This window comes from Trachemys scripta, chromosome 21 (assembly GCF_013100865.1).
Source record: "Trachemys scripta elegans isolate TJP31775 chromosome 21, CAS_Tse_1.0, whole genome shotgun sequence".
NCBI lineage: Eukaryota > Metazoa > Chordata > Testudines > Emydidae > Trachemys > Trachemys scripta.
This window is the reverse complement of record NC_048318.1, coordinates 3,746,039-3,772,408: the sequence shown is the minus strand read 5'-3', so window position 1 is coordinate 3,772,408 and position 26,370 is coordinate 3,746,039. Positions and strand designations below refer to the sequence as shown.

The following is a 26,370-nucleotide window of genomic DNA, read 5'->3' as shown; positions in this document are numbered from 1 at the left end:
CTTTAAATGAACTGTGGACAGGATTACAGTGAAGTTCATTTCCAGCCAGCAGATCTTGGTCCCCTTTCTTGCAGGAGGAACTGGGGTATCATAGGAAGCCCCATCAGGAACACAGGAGTCACTGAACCACAATCTGGCAGGGTCCCCTGTCTCTCACAATGTGCAGTACCTGCTGTTACGGGGTGCTCTGTGTGTGTATGTATGTAAATAGTTACTACATAAGATGCTAGTAAATGGCGCTCAAGCATATTTAGCTTAGTTACTGGGTTTTGTCAGATCAACGACACATCTATCCATCCTCCGTAGTTAGGTGGCCTCTGTTACTGTAATATCTGGGCACCTCCCAATCTCCAGGGCAGTTCCAATCTACAGCTCGCCAAGCCCTTTACAAAGATGCGTAACTGTCATCACCAACCTTTTACAGATGAGGAAACTGAGGCACCAAGCTTGAATGACTTGGACACGATCACTCAGCGCAACAATATAAGAATCAGTACTGGAACTTAATTCTAGCTGACTACGAAGCTCTCCCTATCCACTCAACCACACTACCACCTCTCCCCCATTCCTGCGGACAGAAGTGTGTGATGTGCTTTGCATTAAAGCAACCAGAGCCTGTGATCACGGACTGATCTGTCCCTTCAGTGCAAACTGGAGAATGACCATTAGTCTATCAAGCCAAGCCCCACAGCGGTGGCATCAGCTCCACCCAAAGTGCATGGAAATAGTATTGCATGTGTGCATTTATTTTCAATTGTATTTAGTTCCGTGGATGTGCAAGCTAATTAGCTGCATCCCGGCAAGCAGCAAATGAGACCTTGAAGCAACAATATGTGAGCAGGGAGGGATGGGCTAAGTGGCACTGATGGGGCTCTTTGTCCTTCGAGTCTCATTAGAATATGCAGAAGCTCTCCCAACCTGCCAGCAGAGAGGAGATCTAAACGTGACTCCCAGGAGCAGCAGCTGTTGGAGCGAGGGCTGGAAAGGAGGATTCATTTGAGATCTTCCCTTTTGTTCCGGTGAAAAATAATAAACCTTTTTCTTTTCTTCTTTATATTTTTAAAACAGTTTGAAAATGTTTGACATATGGAAAAAATAATGAATTCCATTTTTCTTTTCCTTTTTGCATTCTCTGATCTGTCAGTCTGCAACCAGGAGCCCTGCTTACCGGGAGGGGCTGTCACTCTATTTTATATAGATATCGCTGTTATCGCAAATTGCTCCCCCCTTCTCAAGGATAAGGCTGAGAGTGGGTGGCTCCAGGTGTTGATGGTCGCTACAGTGGCCTTTCTCCCTACTTGGCCATTGGTTTAAGTCCAACCATATGCAGCCTAGATGGGCCCAAGCTATAAGTCAGCATTCAAGCCCATAGCGTTCCCTGTAGCTGGAAAGACGGGATTTCTGATGAATGCAGAAGGGATTCTTTACTGAGACAGCTGAACACACACAGCCTGTAACGATTGATAGCTGCCAGACTGCCTAATGCACCGGGTTGTCTTCTATCAGCATCACACCAGAGGGCTCCCTTGAAACCAGGCCTGTCCTGGAAAGTCACGGGACGGACTGCTGCCTGGGAGTCCAGCTCAGGATCTGAACTTACAGTTTGATCCTCGCTCCATGACGTGCCTGTACCACAGCCCCAGATCTGGCCTACCCGTCAGTTCTAAGTTAGTCCCCCTTCCCTGGCTCCGGAGCACAGCAGTTTTGGGAGGTAGTATCTCAGTAATCAGAGCAGTGCAGCTTCAGGGGACATATGGTCTTGCAGGCAAGACACTGGACTGGGCTTCAGAGGATTTCCATTCAATTCCCAGCTCTGCCACGCACTCCCTGTGTGACCGGGGGCTATCACTTAGTTACTCTGTGCCTCAGTTTCTCCTCTGTAAAATGGGGCTATTTATGCGACTACATTCATTAACGCTTGTGGGGTGCTCAGTGGCTATGGGGATGGGACTGTATACACGGCTTTTTCTTGTTTACTCTCTCTCCATCCTTGCCAAATCTAGTTAGTTCTCTCCTCACCTTCTTGACAGCCAGAACTGGAGCCATCAGTTATAGTCACCGAGAGTCAGACGCTGGCCTCTCTCATTAATAGCTGCCAGTACCCTGAAGTTTAAAGAGATCCAGTCTGAGGGCATCTCACACACAAACAAAACAGAATTCGGCCAGGCACAAAGCCTCATGCTGCGGGGAGGGTTTAACAGGCTCGGGGCTTTTTCAGAAGGTTCTCACAAGACCTAAGGCAGGGGTTGGGATAACGTTTTTCTGATCCACCTGACCAAGATCAGCTCAGGGCTTGACTGAGCTAGTATCTGGCAGCTCCAGAAATTTTCTGGGGTTAAGTTTCTTGCTCTTTTGTTTGCAGAGATAATATTCCAAATAAGAAATCATTAACTAGCTATCAGCATGTGTACCATCTATCTATCTATTGGGAATACTAAACATTTTTTCCCAAAACCTTTTTTCAACAATAACTGGCTTTTCAATGAAATGGAAATGTTCAAAAAAAAAAAAAAAAAAACCCAAAACCAAACAAAAAAATCCCCTCCTTCCTTGTAAAAAAAAAAAGAAATTGGTGGCTTTATTTCAGTTTTTTTTTAAAACAAAAAAATGTGATGACATTTTTGAGAAAGATGAAAAATGTAGTTTGTTAAAATTTTTATGTGGGGGAAAAAAATCACTTCCCAACCAGCTCCTCTCCCTCTCTCTGTCTATCTCACTGGCTAGATAGAAAGATGGATCGATTGAGATTTTCATATTGGGTTCTGAATTGATCAAGTGCTGTCCCTCTTCCAACAAGCAGGCAGGAAAGAATTCTCTTTCCAACAGCATCTCAGCAAGCCCCACTCTCAGTGCTGTGTGACGTTTCCTTATGCCCTCTAGTGATGGAAGTGCGACATCATTTTTGCTGACCTACCTACACACGCTCACCCTCACAGAAAAGCTGGAAATAGGGCCAAGAAAGAGATGCACTATGTAAACTGTCAGCGCTATTTTTCTCTATCTCCTCGTTCCTTTTGATTTATTTTTTAGCGTGTTTCCCCCAGGCTGTGCCGTTTGCTCGCGTCTGTTTCTTCTCCCTTCTCCAGTCGACAGCAGCCACACGGCTTTCTGAGGGCAGCAGCAGCTGCCCTGCACTTCTCAGGCTGTGGCCAGCCTCAACCCCTGTTCCTTCGGGGGAGGTTGCAGAACTTAGCAGATGCAGCTGTGGAGCATCCAGCTACAACAACTCTTCATGCAGAGGAGAATCAGATGGGTCTGGCAAGAGGAATGTCCTGTGATGGCAGGGGGCTGGTGTTAGGTCCAATCCTGCTGCCCTTATTCAGCCAAAACGCACATTGACATTGACTGACGAAGCCCATGGACTGCACTACTTATCAACAAGAGACCCGAGTGGCAGTCCAACTTGTTTACCTATTGTTATTGTGTAGGCTGCAAGGATCATGCAGTTCCCGTGCTGTTACACATCAGTTAAGTGAACCCCATACTACTTTTGTCTTACAAAATAATCTATTGTCCTTTCAGTTCTTTACCACGTTGCTAAGTGTGTAAAATTCAGAGGTCCCAACAACCAGCACTGCAAAGTTCAAACTCACCCAGTCCTTAGCATTAATAAACAGGGCAAAGGCGATACAGCTGGTCTAATTCATTGGGCAGTCCAGATTGCATTTGCATGTGGCATTGCAATGGGATCTGGTACAAAGGCCAGGACTGGTTTGCTGCGTGGGGAGCTTGGAGAGGAATAATATATCATTTTAGTCTTTATGTGCTACATTTTATAATCATCTTCCAAACGAACGAGCTGCAAGACAGCTGTCCCAGCGAGCTCCCACCACGCAGTTGTGAGGCTGACACCCATTTGGGAAGCGCCGGGAGGGATTAGCAGTGCAAAGACGGGGGCTGCACAGGGTTAAGCGGTGCCAATACCTGCCTTGAAACCACGGCGGCCATTGGAGGTGTGCAGCACCCAGAGTGGGCTGGCACTTGTTACCTTCCGTGTTATGTGGGGGGAGAAGGGGCACAGGAGGATATTTAAATTCATCTTTTGATTTCTGACAAGCTCCGCTCAGTGACTCCTGCAGAGCAATAGTTCACCAAGAAGGGAGGCAGATGAAAATCAGGCTGTTAGTTTACAAACTGTTTCTCGGTGGCCTTCGGTTCTACTGGAACCGGGTATTGCAGTGATGTGAGTAATGTGTGCTGCTGCCCTCTGCTGGAGGGAATAGAAACTACACAGCTGTGGGTCTTAGGCCTTACAGTGCTAACTGTCTTTCTCCTCTATCTGAAGCAGTAGGAGCCTGTGCTTGTGAGGAGGGCACGCCTCCCAACATTTCAAGTGGCTTAAGCAGGCTGGGTCCTGCACCCATAGGCTAGGAGGCCTGGGGGGATGCAGAGCGAGCCCACCCCTCACTCACTGACCTACAGGGCTGGCTGGGCTCTGCTCCAGGCTCCCTAATGAGCAGACAGTCAGGTCAACTTTGAGTGAGTGGTGTTGCAACCCTGAGTGCCAGGAGCCAGGTTGCAATGCCCGGAGCGGGGAGCCGAGCCTAGCCAAGCCCCATGGGACAGGAACCACTTCAAGCAGTACAGGGTATTGTGTGGGTCAAAGGGGACAGTCCCATGAAACCCAGGACTGTTGGGAGGTCTGGAAAGGGGGCTGCCTCTCTGTTTTCTGTGAGCCATTCCGATATGTCAGTGCAATGGGTCTCTTCAATCCGATCTCAGGAGGGTTAACTTCAGTATATGCATGGGCTCACTTGACCTTAAAGGAACTGTCTTGTAAGCACCTGCAGAAGATTTGCTGCTTCTTACTGTGTGTGCAGACACAGAGCCAGACACTGAAGCAGACCTGTCCAATGAGCAAAATCCCCCAAACAGCACTGAACCTACCGCGTGACTGTGGGGAATGTTATTGGCTTTAGTGGGGGTCTGGAAATCAGGACTCCTGGGCAACTGACTCCCTGTATGGCCTGCCTTGGGTGATACACCCACTCTCATTGTTGTCCTGGATTCCTGCTGGAGGTGGGGAGAGAGGAGAGGGACTGCCTGATTATTGAGATACTCAGACAGAAGGTTCTGTAGAAGTGCAACCTATTGTTAACCTCAGCTCAGAATTCAGGATTGCCAACTCTCACAGTTTTACTGTGAGTCTTGCAATATTTCGTGCTGTTCATAACAACTCATGACCCTGGCGTCACTCGGGTACATCAGAATCTCAGCTTTTGTTACACAGAAAAGTGAGCTGCTTCTATCCCTCGGGGTTCTGGAGAAATGCTGGAAACCATGAACCCTAAAGGTGCAGAACCCAGCCGTCAAAAAGAATTCCCAATGCAGTATTTTTACATTCTCGTCATTTTGGGTGTCCGGACTCTTGAGTTTTGAACACCGGGCGTTGACCAGTGCTGCGAGTTTCAAATCAGACCCCCATAATCTATAGGGATCAGCTCTCCCGGAAGGGAGCTGTCTCCTGTCCGAGCTGACAGCAGACATGCTGATCCTGTCCCTGGTCGGTACCTGCTTGCATTCCCCTTTCCCTATTTTGTGCTATTTGGATGAGTCACCTGACCTCAGACTTCTAAAATTCCTTAGGTCGCAGATAACCATAACCTGTACGCTGTGGTTGTGGTTTCCAGACCCCTCCTCCTCTTTTAATGCACTTGCCTAGCCCCTCGTTATGCTAATGGGAGTAACAGCTGTTAGCTTCAAAGCAAAGTCAGACCTGTGCAGTTACTAGGCAGTGAATAGGATGTGCCAGCCCCATGCTGTGTGTATGTGTGCGTGGATCACAGAAAAAAGGTACATTAGCTAATTAATTCTTTGTTCCGTTAAAGTTGTTATTAACACTGAGCTTATTGTGGAATTCACCCCAACAGTCATGTTTATACTTGATCCCCAGCAGAGAACAAGTGGCTGCTTCCTTCCAAGCTATGCAGCACCTTCCCCCGGAGGGGAGAAGGAGACAGTACAACCTGCAGTTTAAAATCCCAGCTTTTCAAAAGTAGTTTGACGTCAGGCAAGCCTGGTCCCAAAATGCACCGGGATGCACATGCAGTAGATTAGATTGGTTCATACTGGAGAAGGCTCCTTGCAGAGACGCTATTGCAAAGACTTTAACACAGCAAGCGATTGTATGCAGAGCAGGGGGGCACGTGAAAACAATCATCCAGAGCAAGTGTACTAGGAGGCCTTCATAAACTTGACTTGTCTTCGGGAGACAAACATGCCTCGTTGACAAGCCTACAGTGCGCTATGTGAATACACAAGCACATCGCCGGGACCAGAGCAGAGCTCCCAAATCCTGATTCTGCCTAGCAATACTTGAGATACTCGGGGAGAGAGGGTGGAGCTGGCAAGATTCATTCAAAATTAGCCCCTTTTTAGTTAGCACTATGGGGTTTCTTGCACTTTCTCTGAAGCATCCGGGACTGACCCCCCACTTGGATTAGGGGATACTGGATTAGGGGGTCTGATCCAGCCTGGCAGTTCCAAAGGAGCAGGTGGTAATACTTGTACTCGCACTCAGTACCACCTCACTGCACAAGCAGTGCCATAGAAATCAATCAGAAAGGTGCTATACCACAGGAGCAATGTTATTATTGATTATCTGTATTGTGATAGCACCTAGAAGCCCAGTCGTGGCCCACGACCCTGCTATGCTAGGCGCTGTACAATCACACAACACAAAGATGGTCCCTGCCCGTAAAGAGCTGACACTTGAAGCATGGTATCAAACCTGGCCCTAGGTTAGCACATAGTTTTCAGACCCATCCTGATGTATGTGTTGCTCATAAGGTTTTAGGAAGAGTTTAGCTGGGTAATTTTCAGCATATGGGTTGTACAAGGACTTTGACTTGGACTGTTTGCTTTTCCATGCTCCTGGTGCGTGGTGAGCACCTAATTCACAAGTTTCTGCTCCCAGACTATGTGTAAACAGGAGAATTGTAGCCAGCTCGCTTCCCTAGGCAAATTTTTGACCAGAGAATTGTCTGTGCTAAAGAGCAGAGAGCCATCAGGATTTGTGGATGTTTCCATATGTAGCCAAAGACCAACTGTGTTCTCAGGGAGACAGTGTGTTGTCTAGTGGGACCTTGGGCAAGTCTTTGTGCCTCTGTTTCCCCTCCTACTTTTTGCCTGTCTCGTCTATTTAGATAGCAAGCTCTATGGGACAGAAGCTGTCTTTTACACCGTGTGTGGGGCTCTGATCTCAATTGAGGTCTCTAGGTGCCATTGTCATTGTGCTAATAATAATAATTCCCACAAATTTCAAATACTCTGACCTCGTAAGTCTCAGAGCACTGAACATCCCACTCCCCTTCAGAACCACCCCCGCATACCAATGAATCTTTGTCCTGGGAGCGTATCTTCAGCCCTTTCCATGCCAATAGGGCCTCCAGAGATGCTTGCTCAAAGTCTCACTTCATCTGTTTAGATATATATATTTACTCCTTGAAATCCACAGAGACTGATATATTTGTACATTTCCACTCCAGCAGCCATGCGGCCTCTTCCCATTAGCGAGCATCTGGGATGATTCCGTTAATACTTTTTTCAAAAGAAAAGGCATGTTGCACAAATTGATAAATAATGTGATGCAAAAAAAAAAGGCAATCAGAATTAATTAGAGGGAGGTGGTTGTTTTTCTCTCTCCACTTTCAGGAGCTGGCTTCTCCCCAGGGAACTCTGCTATTCAGAGAAATATTGATAATAATTAAGGACATCTCTGATTGCAGCAGCGACTTGCTAGTTAGTGGCCAAGAATGTTCAGGGACATCCTTTTTATGTCTTGTTCAAAGGATGACTTCTCTAGCAGCCCTGTGTCCCAGCACTTGGCTGGGTGTAACAGGCAGGAGGAGCTGAGCCAGCCCTGAGTACAGGATGAGCGGCACCTGGGTTGAATCAGGTGCTGCCAGGCAGCAGCTGGGGGCTGGGGCAGCGAAGCTGTAGGAGAACAGGGCCTCCTGCACTGCTCCCTGAGGAAAGAACAGTCTCTCAGGTAGGAGGGATTCTGTCTAACTGAAGCTGGGGAGGAAGGTTATGTCTATGTTTGCTTGAGAACTTTGTTAATTTAATAAAAAGCCAGCCCCAAAGAAGGACTGTGGAGTTTGGTGAAGGGGAAAACAGGCCCAGGGCACAGCAGAAGCACCCCTGGCCACTAGCAGACGCTTGGGTGGTGGCCAGCCCTGTTCCATGTGGGATACTAATTCAGTCCTGATCTGGCAAACATTTATGGGTCTGGGTAACTGTACATATGCATGTAGCCCCATTGCCAACTCACATGTGCAAGAGTTTGCAGGGCTGGGGTCCAAGCAGGAAGACCTCTAACTAATCAGCTAATTTATGATGGTGCCAAAGGCATGGTCCCTGTACAATATGCATTTCCTTTTTAGTCATTTCTTCAGATGTGTCTTAAAATGTGACTCTCCCTGGCTCTGCAGACCATGGAGATCCTTGGCTGTTTTCACAAGTTGCCCCTGTTCCTTTCGGTCAGGGGCATATTGTTCCCCTTGGTGGTAATTCACATTGACGGTCTGCCTACACTGCAGGCAAGGGATGTGATTGCAGCTTTGATAGACATACCTGAGCTAGCCTCAGAGCTAACTTGAGTAACAATAGCCGTGTTGTGTCTCTGCACAGTTACCTCAAATCTACCCAAGAGGAGGGATGATACTGAGCAAGGGTTCTTAGGACATTCTATTCAGGATATGTGATTGCAGCATGTGTAGATACACTTGAATTAGCATTGCTATGGCTAGACCAGTGCTAGCTTGAGAATCAGTGCAGTATAACTGTAGCATTGGGGAAGTGATGCAGGCTAAGCTCTGGAGTACAGTACAGCACCACCCAGGGCTGGGCCCTTTACGCTCCTGAAGCCCTAAGAGGCCATGTGTCCTGCACAAAGGGGATGTCTCTTTACAGGAGCTCAATGATGTTCAGTAGAATGCCGTACTCACTCCATAATTGTGCATTTCTGTGAAGGTATTATGTCTGCACCTCTGTATGTATGGGTTTGCATGTATGTTGTGCATGTGCTTCTGTGTATGCAGGAGCATGTATGTCTGTGCATGTGTGTGCAGGTGTATGTCTGTGCATGCACTTGTGTGTGTGCACATACGTACCCAGGCTCGTGTATTCATGCATATGTGTGTCAGTAGGTACATGCGTGTGAATGCATGTGTAAATGTAAACACCCGCATTTGTGTAGGTGCAGAGTATTCCAGCTCAGCCAGCAGTAGGTCACAAAGTCATCCTGTGACACGTCCTTTCCATTTTTGTTTTTTAATTTTTTCAGACCCTTAATAGTTAATTCCATTCCCCTTGCTGCCAAAAAACCCAACCCCTTCCTATTTTTATCTCCAAGTTCATCACAAAAGGCTCATACTTCCACCCTCTCCATGATTAAAAATTAGGAGAACAAATTCTATAGTGGTGTCTTATAATAATAACCAAATCTTGGGAGTGCAATGGATGAATAATGGATCACGGCTCTGTCTTAAAGGCTTCTCGCTCTCTTTTCTGTGCCGGAGTTTGAATGGCAAAGTAATGAGTCCTTCCTCATTTCATAAAAGTTACAGATGTTGAGAGCCACTGCTGATTTCTATTCATCAGGTCTGCCCCTCCCCAACCAGATCTCCCGGTTAATGAGCCGGGAGCCAATCAATAATTCATGGCTACATGAATAACCGGGGGATGATAACCGCTTATTTGGGAAGATGTAATCAGGACCCATTCTCTCTCTCTCTCTTTTTCACTGTGCTTCTTATCTCCTTATCAGCTCCCTGTGACTCACTGCTAATCCAATAGACTGAAGCAGGAGCAGAACAATAGGTTAGAAAACAAGGTACTTACAGTATGTGGGAGAAAAGCAGTTCCATGCTTAGGTGTGTTTTTCTCCTCTTTCTCCCCCCCCCCCTCCCCCCGAATGACCTAGGTCCTTTTGTCAGGCAGCTCAGAGACAGGATGGGCCACGTGGAGAGAATATGATTAGAACACAAGGCTGCTAAAAAGTTTTCAATTTCATCTCCCAGGATTGGCCTTGTACAGACATCAATGGGGAATATTAAGTGTCTGCATGTGACAGGTCCCCCATTTCACCCTGCAAGCTTCCTATAGGAAAGAGGGGTTATTTTCTGTTCCAGAAGAACAGACTAGAGGAAACCTCCTTGCCTAAAAATGCCTCAGATGTCTCCTTCACTGCACAGCTTTTTAGGATGATGGGAGCCACAGAAAGTCACAGCTACATATAAAGCCTCCCCTGATCTGTACAGGTGAGGAACCATGGATGTGATCCACAAAGCAATTTGGGTACCTAAACTTTAGATTTAGGCATCTAAGTCCCTGTGCGCGGCACCACCATGAGCCACAAAACTCCTGCCTGGCTTCAGCTAACCCTGTAGGTGCCTAAATTCACTTGGCATCTGCCTTTCCACTGCAAAAGTTCCCTCACTGCTTACATTTTAGCCCTCAGCCATGAATCCTGCTGCCCACTCAAGGCCAGCCATCAGCTTTCCCATCTATAAAAGGAGGAATGACACTTTTGTAAGCTTTAATAGACATTTTGTAACTTTGGTAAGCCCAAATTCATTACAGCACGTCAGACCCTTTGAAATCCTCACCTGAAAGCTGCTACAGAAGAGTTAAATGATTATTATTATTTATTTATTACTATTATTGTTCCAGTTAGGGGAGAGAATTGTTGCTGTAATTTAAATTGCTGGTGACTTCTAAGTCCGTGTTTCCTCCCCCTGGAAGAAAACCTGTCTTCGGGCTGTTTGTGTGTTCCAGGAACCTCCGTGAGATCTCAGCACATTCCCTGTATGATCCACAGCGAGAGCAAGTGACCACACAGGGATTGTTCATGTAGTCTCGTTCCCATGCATCCCATTTCTAATGGTACTGTATGTCTCCGCACACGCCTGGAATCCCTCCTACGAATAGCTGGAGAATGTGGATCCCTGTAGAATAAGAGGCATGAATAGTAAGGAGAGGTAGTTCAACCTAAACCCCAGAGCCCCTAAACTTGGCATCCGTTTGAATAGGGAGCCAGTTTGGAACTTTGCCAATGAGCCGCCCTAAACCCCAAGAGGTGCTGGTTGAAATTTGGGATAGTTCAGGTATGTGGCTCTGATGGCCTAGTCCAATCTGCAGACATAAGGCGTGTGTGTAATGTGGTGCATATTCACTGTCTGTATGCAGAATTGTGTGTGTGTGTGTGTGTGTGTGTAACTGTCTCAGGCTGGTTAGCCTTTAAGGCAGGGGTGGGCAAACTTTTTGGCCTGAGGGCCGCATCGGATTTCAGAAATTGTATGGAGGGCTGGTTAGGGGAGGCTGTGCCTCCCCCAAACAGCCAGGCATGGCCTGGCCCCTGCTCCCTATCTGACCCCCCTGCTTCTTGCCCCTGACGGCCCCCGGGCACCCCTGCCCCATCCACCCGCCCTGCTGTCTGTCCCCTAACCGCCCCCAGACCTCCTACCCCTAACTGCTCCCTGCCGCCCCATCCAACCCCCCCCTTCTTGACTGCCCCAACCCCGCCCCATCCAACCACCCCTTCTCCCTGTCCCCTGACTGCCTCCTGCCACCCCATCCAACCCCCATTCTCCTTCCTGACTGACCCCACCCCGGGACGCCGCCCCATCCAACCACCCTCTTCCCCACCCTCTGACTGCCCCCACCCCTATCCACACCCCCGGCTCCTGACCACCACCCTGCCCTCTATCCAACCCCCCTCCACTATTCCCTGTCCCCTTACTGCTCTGCCTGGAGCACCGGTGGCTGGCAGCATGGCTGCACCAGGACAGGCAGCCAGCCAGCCATGCACCGCACAGCAGCACAGAGCACCAGAGCAGGCCGGACTCTGCAGCTGCGCTACCCCAGGAGATCGCAGCCCAGAGCATTGTGCCCGTGGCGCAGTGAGATGAGGCTGCGTGGGAAGGGGGACAGCGGGGGAGGGGCCGGGGGTTAGCCTCCCGGGCCAGGAGCTCAGGGGCCGGGCAGAATGGGCCCGCGGATCATAGTTTGCCCACCTCTGCTTTAAGGCTTAACGTAATTATTAGACCCAGCTGGGGATTTCCATAAAGAGCTGGGTGAGCCCAGCTGGAAAGGGGAGACCTGAAGGAGAGTGCGGGGGAGAGCCCTGTCTGAAGCAGCCTGGAAGAAGAAAGGGGAGAGGAGCAGACAGGCTACTGCCGGCCGGCCAGCGTGAGCTGTAACGAGAGCCTGACCAGAGGCAGGCACCCTGCTGAGCAGCAGCCTGTCTGAACCCCTGGGTGAGGAGAGTGCCAACCTAGACAGTGGGGTTGTGGGCAGCACAGGAGACTGGGGCTAGGCACGGGTTCAAACCATAGCGGCTGAGGTGTGCCAGTGAGCAAGGGCGGCTGGCTGAGCTCGACTGGGCTGAAGGTTCAGTTGTTTTGAGTATTCTGTTGTCCTTTGTTAAAGGACTTTGTGGCCCTGGAAGGGACAGGATTCTATGAAGTTATCCGGCTGGAGGGCCAGGACACTCCTACGCCTGTAATTGGCTAAAGAACAGTGGGGGGGAGGGCGGAAACTGAGGCAAAAGTTGCTGCCGTGCCACAGCCAGACAGGAGGGGCGTGTTGGCAGGAGCAACTTGGCCACAGTAACCAATTCTGCGGTGTTGGGGAGCATGTTGGGGACCTTAGCCCCGCGGTAGAGAAGCCAGCAAAGACTGCTGAGTACCTTCTTCTCAGCCCAAACGTACAGGAACCCCAGGCGCCGAAGCAGAGACGCCCGTGTGGGTGCCAGACAGGGCTCAGTCCGCTTCAAACGTTCGCGGTCACATTGTTCAACGGGTGCCCACTAGCTCCCAGAGTGGGTCATAGCTACCCCCCCCCCAGCACAGTGAGCTTCCCTGTGTAACTGAGCAGCTTCCCTGCAACAGCATCTGCTCCCCAAGGCATGGAGGTGGGGATGGCATTCACCGTCCACTCTGCCTGTCCAGTGGAGAAGGAATCTCACATCCCACCTTCCCTCCAGTCATCTGCCTGGGTGAGGCAATGACTCCCTTTCCTGTCTGTCTATTGATGGATCTGCCATCACCGGGGCATCTGAGCACCTTTCTGTCTTGTTCTAAATAAATCTTCTACTTGGGCCCAGGGAACAGCACAACCCTCCCCACCCCCACCACGCACACGCTCCCATCCTTAAGCTCTGCCTGTCATAAGGGACTTCAAGCCAAATCCAAGTGCCATCTGAAATATAGTGGGGTCCATTTGCAATGAGAGGGCATTCAGTGCTCTTTGTGGCATGAGCCGCCTTTCCGATAAGCCCTGCTAGATGTCAGTTTGGAGCTGGGCAAAAGTGCTGGATTAACCAGAGTTCTTTGCTCTCCACGGCTGCTATCTCCCCAGAGCAGGTCCAGGACATGGCACACCTGGTCGATGCACCCAATACCTGAGCTGAAAGCCGTAAAACGCTATCTCACCCCCACACACGCGAGAGAGAGGGCAGTTCAGGGTCGATGGCCCATTCAGTTCTTGACCTCTGGGCTGAAATCTCCAATTAGTGCCAATGTGCTGGTGGTGGTGGGAGATGCAGAGCTGGCCTGAGCCCCATGACGCTCGTGTCACTGCAGCCAGCAGATGGGAACAACCTCCAGCTGCCCCCTGTCTGCCTCTGCCCAGTTTCCATCTATGCTCAGAGAGGATTCCCAGCTCCAGAAATGGACGAATCCCTGTTGTGTGTGATACAGAGCTAGGCTGGGGCCCCTAATGAGAGGCACCCCTCGTAGCAGGCTGTCAGGCTATGACAGCTTGATTGATGGGAATTTCAAAGGAAGGCTGAGATCTGAAACGTCTCCTTGACACCCACAGCAAAATCTTTCTTCAGAGGGAGATGCTTGAAAAAAACCCTTCAAATGAATGCCAAATGAGGGCGTCTCCTTCTGGCTGTGTGGGACCTGGCAACCCGACGCGTAACGAGAGGCAGAGAAGAGGAGGCAGTAACTTTGTCACATTAAAGTGACAGAGAAACCATAAATACAGTACCACTCCCCTTCCCCGTGACTGGACTCTGCTCAGTGCTGCCTGCATCCACTTCCCCGCCTGAAATTCATTTGCCAGCATGATGTAAATTTTGTTTTGATTAGTCCAGCCATGCTGTGTGATCTACAGCTGCTTACACTATAAGCCCCATTCTCCTAGCAGCTTTCTGCACATAGGGAAATGTCTTTAGGATGGCACAGGACCCACCTCAGTCCTGGCACAAATGGCTGTGCCCCTCGTTGATGTCTATGGGAATTGCGCCTGCTCACGCCACCGTCAGATCGGGACCATGATGTCTGGCGATCTGCGTGGAGGCTATTTGGCAAGTTTCTGGCTGAGGAGGAGCCAGCGCAAATCACTTTATACGCCCCTGCCTCCCCATACCCCAGTGCAGCAGGTTAGTTTGCAGAAAGGAAGGATGTCCCAGGAGTTAGGGCAGCAGCCTAGAACTTGGCAAGCTGCGTTCAAGTTCCTGATCTGGTGCAAACTTCCTGTTTGACCTTTGTCAAGTCACTTAGTCACTCTGTGCCTCAGTTTCCCACCTGTAAACAGGGATAACAGCACTTCCCTGTCTCACCGGGGCACGTGAGGAGACATACATAGAAGACTGTGAGGTACTTGAGTACTAGGTTAATGGAGGCCTTCGGGTGCTTTAGATAGAACATACTTCTTGCTATAACCAGTCTATAACCAAATCCCCATATTCCAGCCCTCTCAATCTGTGGGGCATTTGAAATCTGAATGTAGAGATGAATTTTGCAGACCCCTGTCCGTCACTCTAATGGGCTGAACCAAAACACCAGTTCTGAACACTCACTACATACTTTGCAGTGCTTAAAATCCACATCCAGATTAGCCCCTGGCTACTAGATACCATGGCGCTGAGTGAAGTATAAACACCCAGAAGTGTGAAGCGATCTTAATTTTGTGCCATGAGAAAAGTTACTCTGTGTACTGGCACTGGAGGCTAGGGGGACACAGTCTTAGACAGCTGGTATGAACTCCTGGGGACCTGATCCTCAATGGATGTAAATTGATGCAGTTCCATTGACTTCGACAAAGTAACATTGATTCATACATATCAACTGAGGATCTCATCCCTGCTCAGACAGAAATGTTGGGCCAGATGAATTTCTGGCCCATCTCCACTGACTGCAGTGAATTTGCAGCTAGGGATGAATTTGTCCCATAGTCTGATTATAAGAAGTCATTTCTCCTTGTCAGTGTGTAAAATGGACTGAAATTGTGTCTGCTCGCTGCTCTTGTCTGTTCTATTAGACCGAGCACCTTGCATTGCTTCACTCGTATCGCTCTTGAATGCAGTACGCTAGATTGCATGACAGTTCTTTCCCTGGGGCCCTCATAAAATGAGCGTTGTGTGTCTCACTAGGTGAGTGCAGTCAGCAATATCATAAATAAATAAATGGGGAAAACATGTTGGTGTTGGTTCCAGCATTTTGAGCCATTTGAGGCACGGTTGTTAATAAAGGTTTCAACACAGCCCCTCTTCTCTGCCAAATCGCCTCGTGACCGCTTAAACTCCTGCAAGTACCCCAGACCCATTGTGATCTAGCAAACCAATCTCAGGTGCAAATAGCCATCTCTTCCCTGAGATCACACAGCTGTTATTCCAAATTTCAAGTGGATGAGCCTCCATAAACCTTTAACAGTTAACATATTAGCCATTTCCAAGCACATGCCTCCCTCTCTGTTTGGCTGCGAAGACCTCAAGCTTCCAGGATCGAACTCTCTGGGAAGTTAAAATATTCATTTATATAAAAACTAGACACCGTTACTGCATACACTCACCAAGCCCCAGATCCCCACAGCATCAGGTGCTCTGCAACCCCCTCCCTCCCTTCCCACCCCCTTCCTGCAGGCTGGGTATTAATTAGGCTTTTAAAGATAAGTTAAGGGGGAAAAGACTCCACATTTGCCAGCACAGCGCTGGGTTTTCAGTGGCCAGTCCTTCGGGTCTCACATCTTGTTCTTTCTAGGTCATGCTTCTAAACTGCCCTTCATGCGTTTAGAAGTCACCTGAGTGTGGTATGTCTAGTTCTGGAAGTGGTATGTCTTTGTTTTCTGTGTGCTGCCCTTTCAATTTCTAAGAACCCTTTCTGCAGGCAGAGGTTAGCAGCCATTTTGTTCTCAGAGTTGTTGCAGACGGTTACCGAGGAGAATCACACACTGTGCTCTCTCCTTTCTTGTTAGACTGAAAGTGCATGTGCTGCTCTTTTTTGTTTTGTAGCATAAGGTCATGGACTTATCCAAGCAACCTCATAGACCTTTGTCATTCTTTCTTGTTTTATCTCTGTCTCCCTCCTTTCTGTGTTGCCTTCATCCCAGCCTCTTTCCTTCTGGCTCCTGTTTTGTATGAGAGCCTTCTCCTCTGCTAACTCACGCTTTCCTGCATCTCACCATGCAATCAATTCTTCATCTCATTTCAAATCTCCACTTAAAACTTATCCCTTGTCTCCTTTGTCTATGCCTCTTAAATATCAGTCTGCCGGTGCTGACAGTCTGCAGGCACAGACTTTGCAAGCAAAGGGTAGCTTGGCTGAAGCTTATAAACTGCATTCTTTCTCCTGTCTGATTTCTTTGCAGTTCCTCCAGATGACCCAGTAATTACTGGGGGCCCGGTCATTAGCCTGAGAGCTGGGGATCCCCTGAACCTGACCTGCCATGCCGACAATGCCAAACCAGCAGCCTCCATCATCTGGATGCGGAATGGAGAAGTGATAAACGGAGCCACCTACTCCAAGGTCAGGCGGGGTGAAGTTTGGGAGGGTGCTGGGGACGTGGAACTGCTCTTTTGCTCGCCTCACAGAGGTGTCCAGAGTGGAACTGTGGCTCTTCTTATGCATCAGGGCCATATCCTCACCTGGTGTCAATTGGCATACCCCCATTGACTCCGTGGTGCTGTGTTGACTTACACCAGCAGATGATCTGGCCCCAAGTTTCTCGGTGCTCTGCCCTTAGGCTGACTTAGACTTACCCAATTATTAACGTGTGACCTTACATGTCATCTCTGAACATGGCTTACTGAAGTGAACGCAACTGCCCTGCCAAGGGGCCAGTGGGGAGGAGTGGGGCAAGAAAAGCAGCTGTCAGAAGGGTGTAAGAAGCTGCAACAGTCGAGGGTGGGCTCAGCTCTGAATTTGACTTATTGGCTACCTCCAGCCCAGAGAGCTCCGTGCTCTGCCTCTCAGCAGTGCTGAGCAGGTCATCCATTCGATGCGCTCCTCACCAGGTATCTAAAAGCACAGTGGCCCAATCCCCAAAGCTATACAGGCGCCTAACTCCCATCGATTTCAGCCTGAGTTGTCCTTAGGGAAGTGCAAATGCGCCAGTGGAAGGTCGCCACTTATCGGAACACAACCTCTCTCTGATGCAGCCCTGAGGCCAGAACTGGCCACAGGAGTGGCAGGCTCTGGGTCCAAACTGGCTAGAACAGATCTCTCTCTCAGTGATGTTAAGAAGCTGGTTGGCAGGGCAATTTGGAGGAAATGAGTCTCTCGGGAGGGAAGGGGATTGTCTCAGTTTTGGCCTGAATAGCACATCAAATTGAACAAGTTCAGCAGCAACCTTTGGCAAGCAGAGAACAAAAGGTTCCTCTCTTAGCAGTTATGCTGGTGACACTGTGAGCCGTGGCTTGGAATTATTGTACGCTTGGATTGACAAGATTTCACTAAGAAGTGAAACAGAGAAAGGGTGATTCCAGGTGGCTGAATGCAGCTCCAGGAGCCCAGAGGTGTGGGGTTCTACTTTCAGCTCTGTCCTTTGTTCCACGGGGTAGTTTGTGGCACCTAGTCCCAGGTTCCTGATCTCTAAAATGGGGTGACCATAAATACCTACAGCTCTGTGTGGGGATGGTTTGTATTAGTTAAAATGACTTGAAAATGTAGGAAAGTGCTCAGTGTTAGTGCAACTTGGTTCTGAAACATGGCTCATATATTTGAACAGCTTTTACTACATTAATATAGAATCAAGGGGTCAGAAGGGACCGCACAGGTCATCTGGTCTAACCCCCTGCCAAGCTGCAGGATTTATTGTGTCTAACCCATCCAAGGCTGCGGTCTGTGGTAACTTCGCTAGTCATCCAGTTACGTGTTGTTTTTTGTGAGAAGACTAAAGCAAAGTAGGCATTGAGCAGCTCTGCCTTCCTATCCTCTTCTGTTCCCAGCTCACGTTCTGCATTGAGCAGCAGACCCACACCATCCCTGATCTTTCTCTTTTTGTCTGACATATATTTGTACAACCCCTTCCTGTTGTCTCTGACATTCCTTGGCAGTTCTTTGCCTTGGCTTTCCTGATTTTTGTCCCCACATTCTTTCGCTATTCCCATGTATGCTTCCTTGCAGACATGCCCCTCCTTCCATTTCTTGCATGTATCCCTTTTGGTTTTTAGATAGCTGAAAAGCTCCGAGTGCAGCCGCATTGGCCTCCTGTGGTTCTTATATTTCCTCTGCGTTGGAAAGGTACAGAGCCAAACTCAACCCTGGTGCAATTCAGGAGTCGCCTCAGGGATCACCGTGCTGCCTATACCTATAGGTATCTCTTCTCCCGAGACCAAATTATTTTACTATTTATTTTACTGTTTCACTTCATTGTGGCGCACCAGTAACGACTCCACAGTTAAGCCTACAAAACAATTCTTTTTCCATTATAAGCCCATTTTTAAAGTCCTTCTAGCTCCCTAGACAAAGCTGATTTCCAGCTGAATTTGCTCATGCATATTCTCTAGGAAAAAGCTCTTGCATCCCAGTGGCGTGATTGTGTGGAAGGACAGGTCTGGGGTTTGGGGCCCTGTCCATTGATTTCAGTGGGATCTGGCCTGAAGTCATGATGCTCTTGATCAGTAAAAAGAGCCATCAGGTTCAGGTCCACGCTCAGAACCTGCCATCTCACAGCAGCCACCATTTCAACTGCATAGCTGAAGGCTTTGTCTTGATTATGAGCTCTGCCATTGGCCACCAGTTGGGATGCAATAGAGCGTGCTGTAACTGGGCGTAACTCTTGTCCCAACTAGAATCTCCCCTCAATCTTGTAATAGTTTGCTAGGCTTTGAGACTGGGCTTTGTGAAATACAATTTGGTAAGTTTCTTTCCATCGCTCTTGCCTGGTTTGATCTAGAAGAGCTCTACTTTTTCAATAACCAGCTCGTTCTTGGTGGATTTAGATTCCTGGTATAGTCTGGTTGCATCAGATGACCATTGAGGAATGAATTGTTGATGAAATCCCTGAGGTATAGTTATTGTTTTTTGCAGTGGCCAGAGCTTTAAGGCAAAAAACTTCATAGATGGGACTGATGCTTCAGACATACAGAAACTGCAGGTTGATTGTCGACGCCCCTCCTATAGCCTTCCTCTGTCTTGATGACGGACGTAGATAGACACACATGCCTTTTTGGCTGGTTGGAGCAAGTCCAAGGGTAAAAAATAAGTATAGCTACATTTCTAAATGAAAAGTCAAAACGTTTTGTTTCAAAATGGTTGAAATGAACTCTTATGACTTTTCCTCAGGGGAAAAAATAATTTTGTTTTTGGCCAAAACAAATTGCCAAATTCAACACGGATTTGCAGATTGTTTCAGTACCTCAAAAAATGCATTTTTCAGTGAGTTTACTATTTGCTGAAAAAAAATTCACTCAGCTCTGCTACAGAGTCAGCACTACTGTGATATCACCTGACAATGCGGCCTAGAGCAAGGAGCCATTCCAGAATGGATCTTAGAGCCCGGGCAGTAGGGTGACCAGCTGTCCCGATTTTATAGGGACAGTCCTGATTTTTGGGTCTTTTTCTTATATAGGCTCCTATTACCCCACCCCACCCCCTGTCCCGATTTTTCACCCTTGCTGTCTGGTCACCCTACTGGGCAGAGAACTGTCACTGCTGCCCTTCCTAGGAAACAGCTGGGATGTAGAACATGCCATGGTGTCTGGGGTCCCCTGAGAAGCTGGTTCTGCTGCTTCCTTCTCTCCATCATCCCCCTAGTCACTGTCTTGCCCAAAGTGATGGCTCCCAGGCCAATACAAGACGCTGGCTCTAGCAACAGGTAACAAGGAGCCAAAAGCCGAGGGGTCCATGACCCACTAAATTCCATCACAGAGGGAAATTCCATCACACAGTGTCAGCAGCAAGGCAAGGCGTTGCCTGGGCCATGGGAGTGATGAACTCCTTTGGGTCCTGGAGCCCAACTGTCCTGCAGAGCAACCCAACCAAGGCCAGGAGAAACCAGATCAGGGGAATGATTCTACTGGAGTCTCTTGGGATCTCGGTAGGGATAGTGAGGACAGTCACCAGAGGGCCAGTTCTGGAGTGTGCGCTGGGGCACGGCCTGTCAGGATGGTAGTGGTGGACCTCGCCCCGACACAAGCAGAGAGTCTCAGACGAGCAGGAAGGCAGCAATGTCAGGTGATGCTGTCAGGGTTCACAGCCAGCGTGCAGTCTGTGGGAGAGAACAGCCTGCCATGCAAGCTGAGGTAGCGGGGATGCTACAGAGATCTAGATGAGGTGGGGAGAGGTGTCCAATGCTGGTGGTGAAAGCAGGGCTTAGATACCACAAGGAGATGCCCCATGTAAACCTGAGAGAGATCATAGAATATCAGGGTTGGAAGGGACCTCAGGAGGTCATCTAGGCCAATCCCTTGCAAAGCAGGACCAACCCCAACTAAATCATCCCAGCCAGGGCTTTGTCAAGCCTGACCTTAAAAACCTCTAAGGAAGGAGATTCCACCACCTCCCTAGGTAACCCATTCCAGTGCTCCACCACCCTCCTAGTGAAAAAGTTTTTCCTAATATCCAACCTAAACCTCCCCCCACTGCAACTTGAGACCATTACTCCTTGTTCTGTCATCTGGTACTGCTGAGAACAGTCTAGATCCATCCTCTTTGGAACCCCCTTTCAGGTAGTTGAAAGCAGCTATCAAATCCCCCCTCATTCTTTTCTTCTGCAGACTAAACAATCCCAGTTCCCTCAGCCTCTCCTCATAAGTCATGGTCTCCAGCCCTCTAATCATTTTTGTTGCCCTCCGCTGGACTCGTTCCAATATTCCCACATCCTTCTTGTAGTGTGGGGCCCAAAACTGGACACAGTACTCCGGATGAGGCCTCACTAATGTCAAATAGAGGGTAATGATCACGTTCCTCGATCTGCTGGCAATGCCCCTACTTATACAGCCCAAAATGCCGTTAGTCTTCTTCACAACAAGGGCACACTGTTGACTCATATCCAACTTCTCATCCACTGTAATCCCCAGGTCCTTTTCTGCAGAACTGCTGCCTAGCCATTCAGTCCCTAGTCTGTGCACGGGATTATTCCGTCCTAAGTGCATGACTCTGCACTTGTCCTTGTTGAACCTCATCAGATTTCTTTTTGCCCAATCCTCTAATTTGTCTAGGTCCCTCTGTATCCTATCCCTACCCTCCAACGTATCTACCACTCCTCCCAAACTTGCTGAGGGTGCAGTCCACGCCATCCTCCAGATCATTAATGAAGATATTGAACAAAACCAGCCCCAGGACCGACCCTTGGGGCACTCCGCTTGATACCGGCTGTCAACTAGACATGGAGCCATTGATCACTATCTGTTGAGCCCAACGATCTAGCCAGCTTTCTATCCACCTTATAGTCCATTCATCCAGCCCATATTTTTTTAACTTGCTGGCAAGAATACTGTGGGAAGATGGAGAGAAGTGTGTGTATTTGGGGGTATTTCTGTAAGAAACCAACCAGAGCCTAAACCGACCAGCCCTGGAGGGGGAGGGGAGAGATGTACCTGCCTGGAAGGGCACTGGGAAGGCGAGGTTTACAGGTGTGTGACAGACAGGGGTTGTTTGGAAGCTCTTGGGCAGCTCCAGGGAGTGTTGGCCGGATGGAAAACAAATTTGTGAGACCTGCAAACCATCATCCGATTGCAGCCCCTAGGGAGATGCGTCTCCCCTGTGCCCACCTGCCTCCATCCTTACCTGTAGCTCCCCCCAGATGAACCAGCCTGGCCCCGCAGGCCATCTGGCGGCTACTGGAGAAGGCAGCATCTGATTTGCATCGGGATTATGACCTTTCTGTCCCTAGCTGCCATCTGACTTGCCTGCAGTGTCTCAGAAGGATTCCTGCTTTATTGCACCCAAATCCTGAGACATTTCATTTCCCCTGCCGGCAGCAGTCTCCGGCAAGGAGCAAGCAGGCTGTTGAGCACCACAGCTGTGAAGGGTTAACCTGCCAGCAACATATGCATCTGAGCAAGGACAAATCCACGATCCCCATAACTCCCTACACATCCTTGTCCAGCCCCCATGGTAATATGAGTCCCTGGATTAGCGCTGCTTCACTCTCCCTCTTGCAACGTGCCACCCGGACTGAGCAAAAAACAAAATCAAACCCACAGCTGCCCCTTCCTGCCCCCGCTTCCCAGGATGCCACGCGACAGCCGGCGCTAATTAAAACCTGAAAGAACTGACCTCGCTCTGCACCAATTTGGGTGAAATTAATTAAAATCTAGGCCATTAACATGTAATCGTTTGTAACTAATTGCAATCGCTCCAAATCTTCTTCTCCGCCATGGGTTGGGTCAGTCCCAGTGCTGGGGAAAAGAGAGTTAAGCCCTCTCCATTTCAGACCCGCCAATTGCTGTGGCAGGGAAGGAATATCAGCCCTTTTTCAAATATGTCTGTGTTTGTGTTTGTATTAATTCCAAAGCCCAAGCGCTCACGCTGCATACAAAGTGCGGCCCCATTTCAAATAAGATGCTGAGACTCCCAGTGCATCTTAAGCAGCTGGCATGGAAGGTCTTGGAGGAAGAGGACTGTCGTACTGGGGATGCAAGGGCCTTTCCATGCCAGATAGGGCCAGGTGGTGCCTTCAGCCCTGTGGCAATGTCACCAGCTCTCATGATTTTATTACAAGTCTTGCGATATTTGGTGTTTTTCTTAAGGCCCCAGCTCCTGGAGTCAGGTTTCTCGCATTCCCGGTTGCAAAGGCTTGAAACCATGACGTAAGTGTATTCTAAAGGTTCAGAATCCAGAAGGCAAATAAAAGAACTGAACGTTTATTATTTTTGTAAAATCTCCTGATTTTTACGTCAATCGCACGATTTTTCTGGAGGCCTGACTCGTGATTTTTGAACGGTTTGGTTGGCAATGCTGCTGGAGGGCTGTAAATCGGATCCACCCAGCAGGAGATTTCCACGTGCTACGCCAAGTTCCTTTCACAAAGACCTTCCTCCCTGCCCACGAACGGGCAGATCTGAAGGTTGGGCCTGTGTGCGACATGGGATAACAGCAGCATTGGAGTGGAGCGTCATCAGCTGCCTCACTAGCTCCTCTGATGGCCTCACCTGCTTCTTGGGGGTGATCAAGAGGAAGGTTATACATTATCACTCCTTATACAGTGCCAGAGGAGGGCAAGGAGAAAGGAAAGCCACAGGTACGCCTTGTGCCATGCCAGGGAGTAGAGCTAGATACAGAGCTTGATCCTCCATTGCCCTGCAGCTTGGGTCACTATTTGCACCAGTGCAAAGTGGGTGTGTAACACTAGCAAATCAGAGTGGTTCCGATTTACACCCAGGGGTGTGGCACGGGAGTGCCACCGCTGCTGGTGGCTTCAACCCTTTCCGAACACATCGTCCACTGCAGCACTCACAAGGCAGCTCATTAATGGCTTTTTAATATTCTCTCTCATGGCATGCATTACCTGTCTGATTAGCCCATATTAGAGGTTCAGAATGAAAGCAACCTCAGTAATAATGATTAACACAAGCATTAGTTCTCTTGCTGGCTAGTGAGGTGGTGTGATTTCCCCCCTGTAGAAATTCAGAGATGGATTCACAACGGGCTGATTCTCCAAAGGCTACAGAGTGAGCCCCAGGGAGACCCAAAAATAGATCCCAGGAGTCCTCAGGCCTGATTCTGACTTGAATGATGTTATGCCTGGATGGGTTTGGCCACTGGCCCTCTGCTCCAAGCACCAGATCACACTGCTTTCTTCTTTCCTTCGCTCTAAGCAAACTTCACTGGAGGCAGAATTGCAGTTTGCACAGTGCAATGCCTTGCAGCGATTGGTGACTTTATGTTGCTTCTCTGGGAATCATATGGTCCCTTGTAGTCTTCAGGGCCTGATCCCGCACTGCCCGGCAGCATATGTGCTCATTTCCTGTTGTGCAAAGTGGGTGTGAAATGCTACTGGATTGGCATGGCAGCATCTCACACTTGCTTGGCACAAGTGTGCAAGGTGACACAAGGAGCAAGAAGCAGGCCACCGGCTGGGAAACCCCTGATGGCTTCAAGGTCTGTTCAATTGACAATACAAACGTCTCCCTGCCTAGGTTGGTGAGTGGGATGAATTTCACCAGAGCTGTCATCCTCGGGTGCAAGGCACTGCATGGTTTCAAAGGAGCCTATCGGAGTTAAGCATCCAACTCCCATTGAAATTCATTGGAATTTGTGCACCTAACCCCCATTAGCTCCTTTGCAAACCCCATAGGAATTGCTGTCTTTTAGATTGTAAGCTTTTCAGGCAAGGACTGTCTACCGCTCTGTCTCTCTGTACAGTGCCTACCACTACCACAACCTGGCTTCATGCTTGTTGGTCCCTAAGCTCTAACATAATAAACACAGCTAAGAGTAAAGAATGTAACTATTGCCCCTTTCAGGAGTAACCGAGTTTTGTCCCTGCTTCTACCCCTGCAGACGCTTCTCCGAGATGGCAAGAGGGAGAGCATTGTGAGCACTCTTTTTATTGGCCCCTCCGACATCGAGAATGGGCAGAACATCGTCTGCCGGGCCACCAACAAAGCCATTCCCAGCGGGAAGGAGACATCCGTCACCATTGACATACAGCGTGAGTGTTTGGCCGGCCGGTCCAGCTATGTGTATTTCTAATGCTGCGCTGCCCTGGGGATTCCCTGGTTCCTGAATGACTGAGTTTGGCCTGAGTGGGGCCCTAAGTGCAAAGTTCCGAACCAGATCAGGCTCTGAGTTTGGGGTCGTACGAGTAGCCAGTGGTGGTCAGTTCAGGGCGCTGATCTGACACAGCACTCAGAAGTCCGGACATCTCCCCAGAACTTCTCCAGTTTCTTGAAAATCCTTGGGGCTGCAAAACTGATCTGAATGTTCCATGTAGACAGGCTGTCTCCTGAGAGCGGGGATCCCAGGCCAGATCCCACCAGAAGGGCCGTTCTCAGGGTATCCTGAGATTTCCTCAGAACCAACAACCGCAGAAGCAGCGAGAAAGTGAACCAAATAATGGGGGGTGGGGGAGTACCTTGACTTGCTGAGATTCAGCTTGAGAGCAGAGATTCTGATTCTACACAAACTGCTCAGCCTGTCCCTAGCTGTGGGAGTACCTAGGTCTCCATGCTTATGCCCTCCATAGTCTGTTTGTAGTGTCACCAGCAACCATGCTAATTATGATGGTGGTATTGTTGACCGGACACCTGTCTGAGGCCACCAACCTATTACATGTAAGGCACAGGTGATAGAAGCAGGTTCATTCACCAGTGATACAGCATGATCTGGATTCGAACCCATGACTTAGAGGCTGAAGGCTCTGTACGTGGATTTAGAGAAGCATCCGGGCCATCATTGCTTATAGTTTAAAGGGTTAAAAAACCTGTCTTCTTATAATAGTCTAGGACAGAGGTGGACAAACTACGGCCCAGGGGGCCGCATCCAGCCCTCCAGATGTTTTAATGCGGTCCTTGAGCTCCCGCCGGGGAGCAGGGTCCGGGGCTTGTTCTGCTCCAGCATTCCAGCCGGGGAGCAGGGTCGGGGGCTTGCCACGTTCCACGTGGCTCCTGGAAGCAGTGGCATGTCCCCCTCCAGCTCCTACAGGTAGGGGCAGCCAGGGGGCTCTGCATGCTGCCCCCACCCCAAGCACTGACCCCACAGCTCCCATAGGCTGGGAAATGTGGCCAATGGGAGCTGCAGGGGCAGCACTTGCGGACTGGGCAGCATGCTGAGCTGTCTGGCCGCACCTCCATGTAGGAACTGGAGGGGGGACATGCTGCTGCTGCTGCTTCTGGGAGCTGCTTGAGGTAAGCACCACCCAGAGCCTGCACCTGATCCCCTCCCAACCCCCGCCCCAGCCCTGATCCCCCTTCCACCCTCCGAATCCCTTAGTCCCAGCCTAGATAATTAGGGTTACCATATTTTGAGCGTCCAAAAGGAGGACACTCCAGGGGGCCCCGCCCACGCCCCAACTCCGCCCCTTCCCCAAAGTCCCCACCCCAACTCCGCCCCCTCCCCTGCTTCCCGCGAACATTTGATTCGCGGGAAGCCTGAAGCAGGTAAGCGGGGGTGTGGGGCGAGGAGGCGCGGCCCAGGCTGGCCCCCCCGGCGTTTCCAGCCTGGGTCGGCTCGGGCCCTGGGGGCCGGGCCC

General features: G+C 49.6%; 1 protein-coding gene across 2 annotated transcripts in view; it reads left to right on the top strand.

The window, feature by feature from the left end:
- The window catches only part of KIRREL3 (kirre like nephrin family adhesion molecule 3), a 708,943-nt gene that overhangs the window by 509,810 nt on the left and 172,763 nt on the right, over positions 1 to 26,370 (top strand). For both annotated transcript variants that reach the window (XM_034754766.1, XM_034754765.1), the window contains exons 5-6: positions 16,600 to 16,757; positions 24,681 to 24,831. In XM_034754766.1, coding sequence (XP_034610657.1) covers positions 16,600 to 16,757; positions 24,681 to 24,831 — 309 coding nt within the window. The remainder of the gene's footprint in view (positions 1 to 16,599; positions 16,758 to 24,680; positions 24,832 to 26,370) is intronic.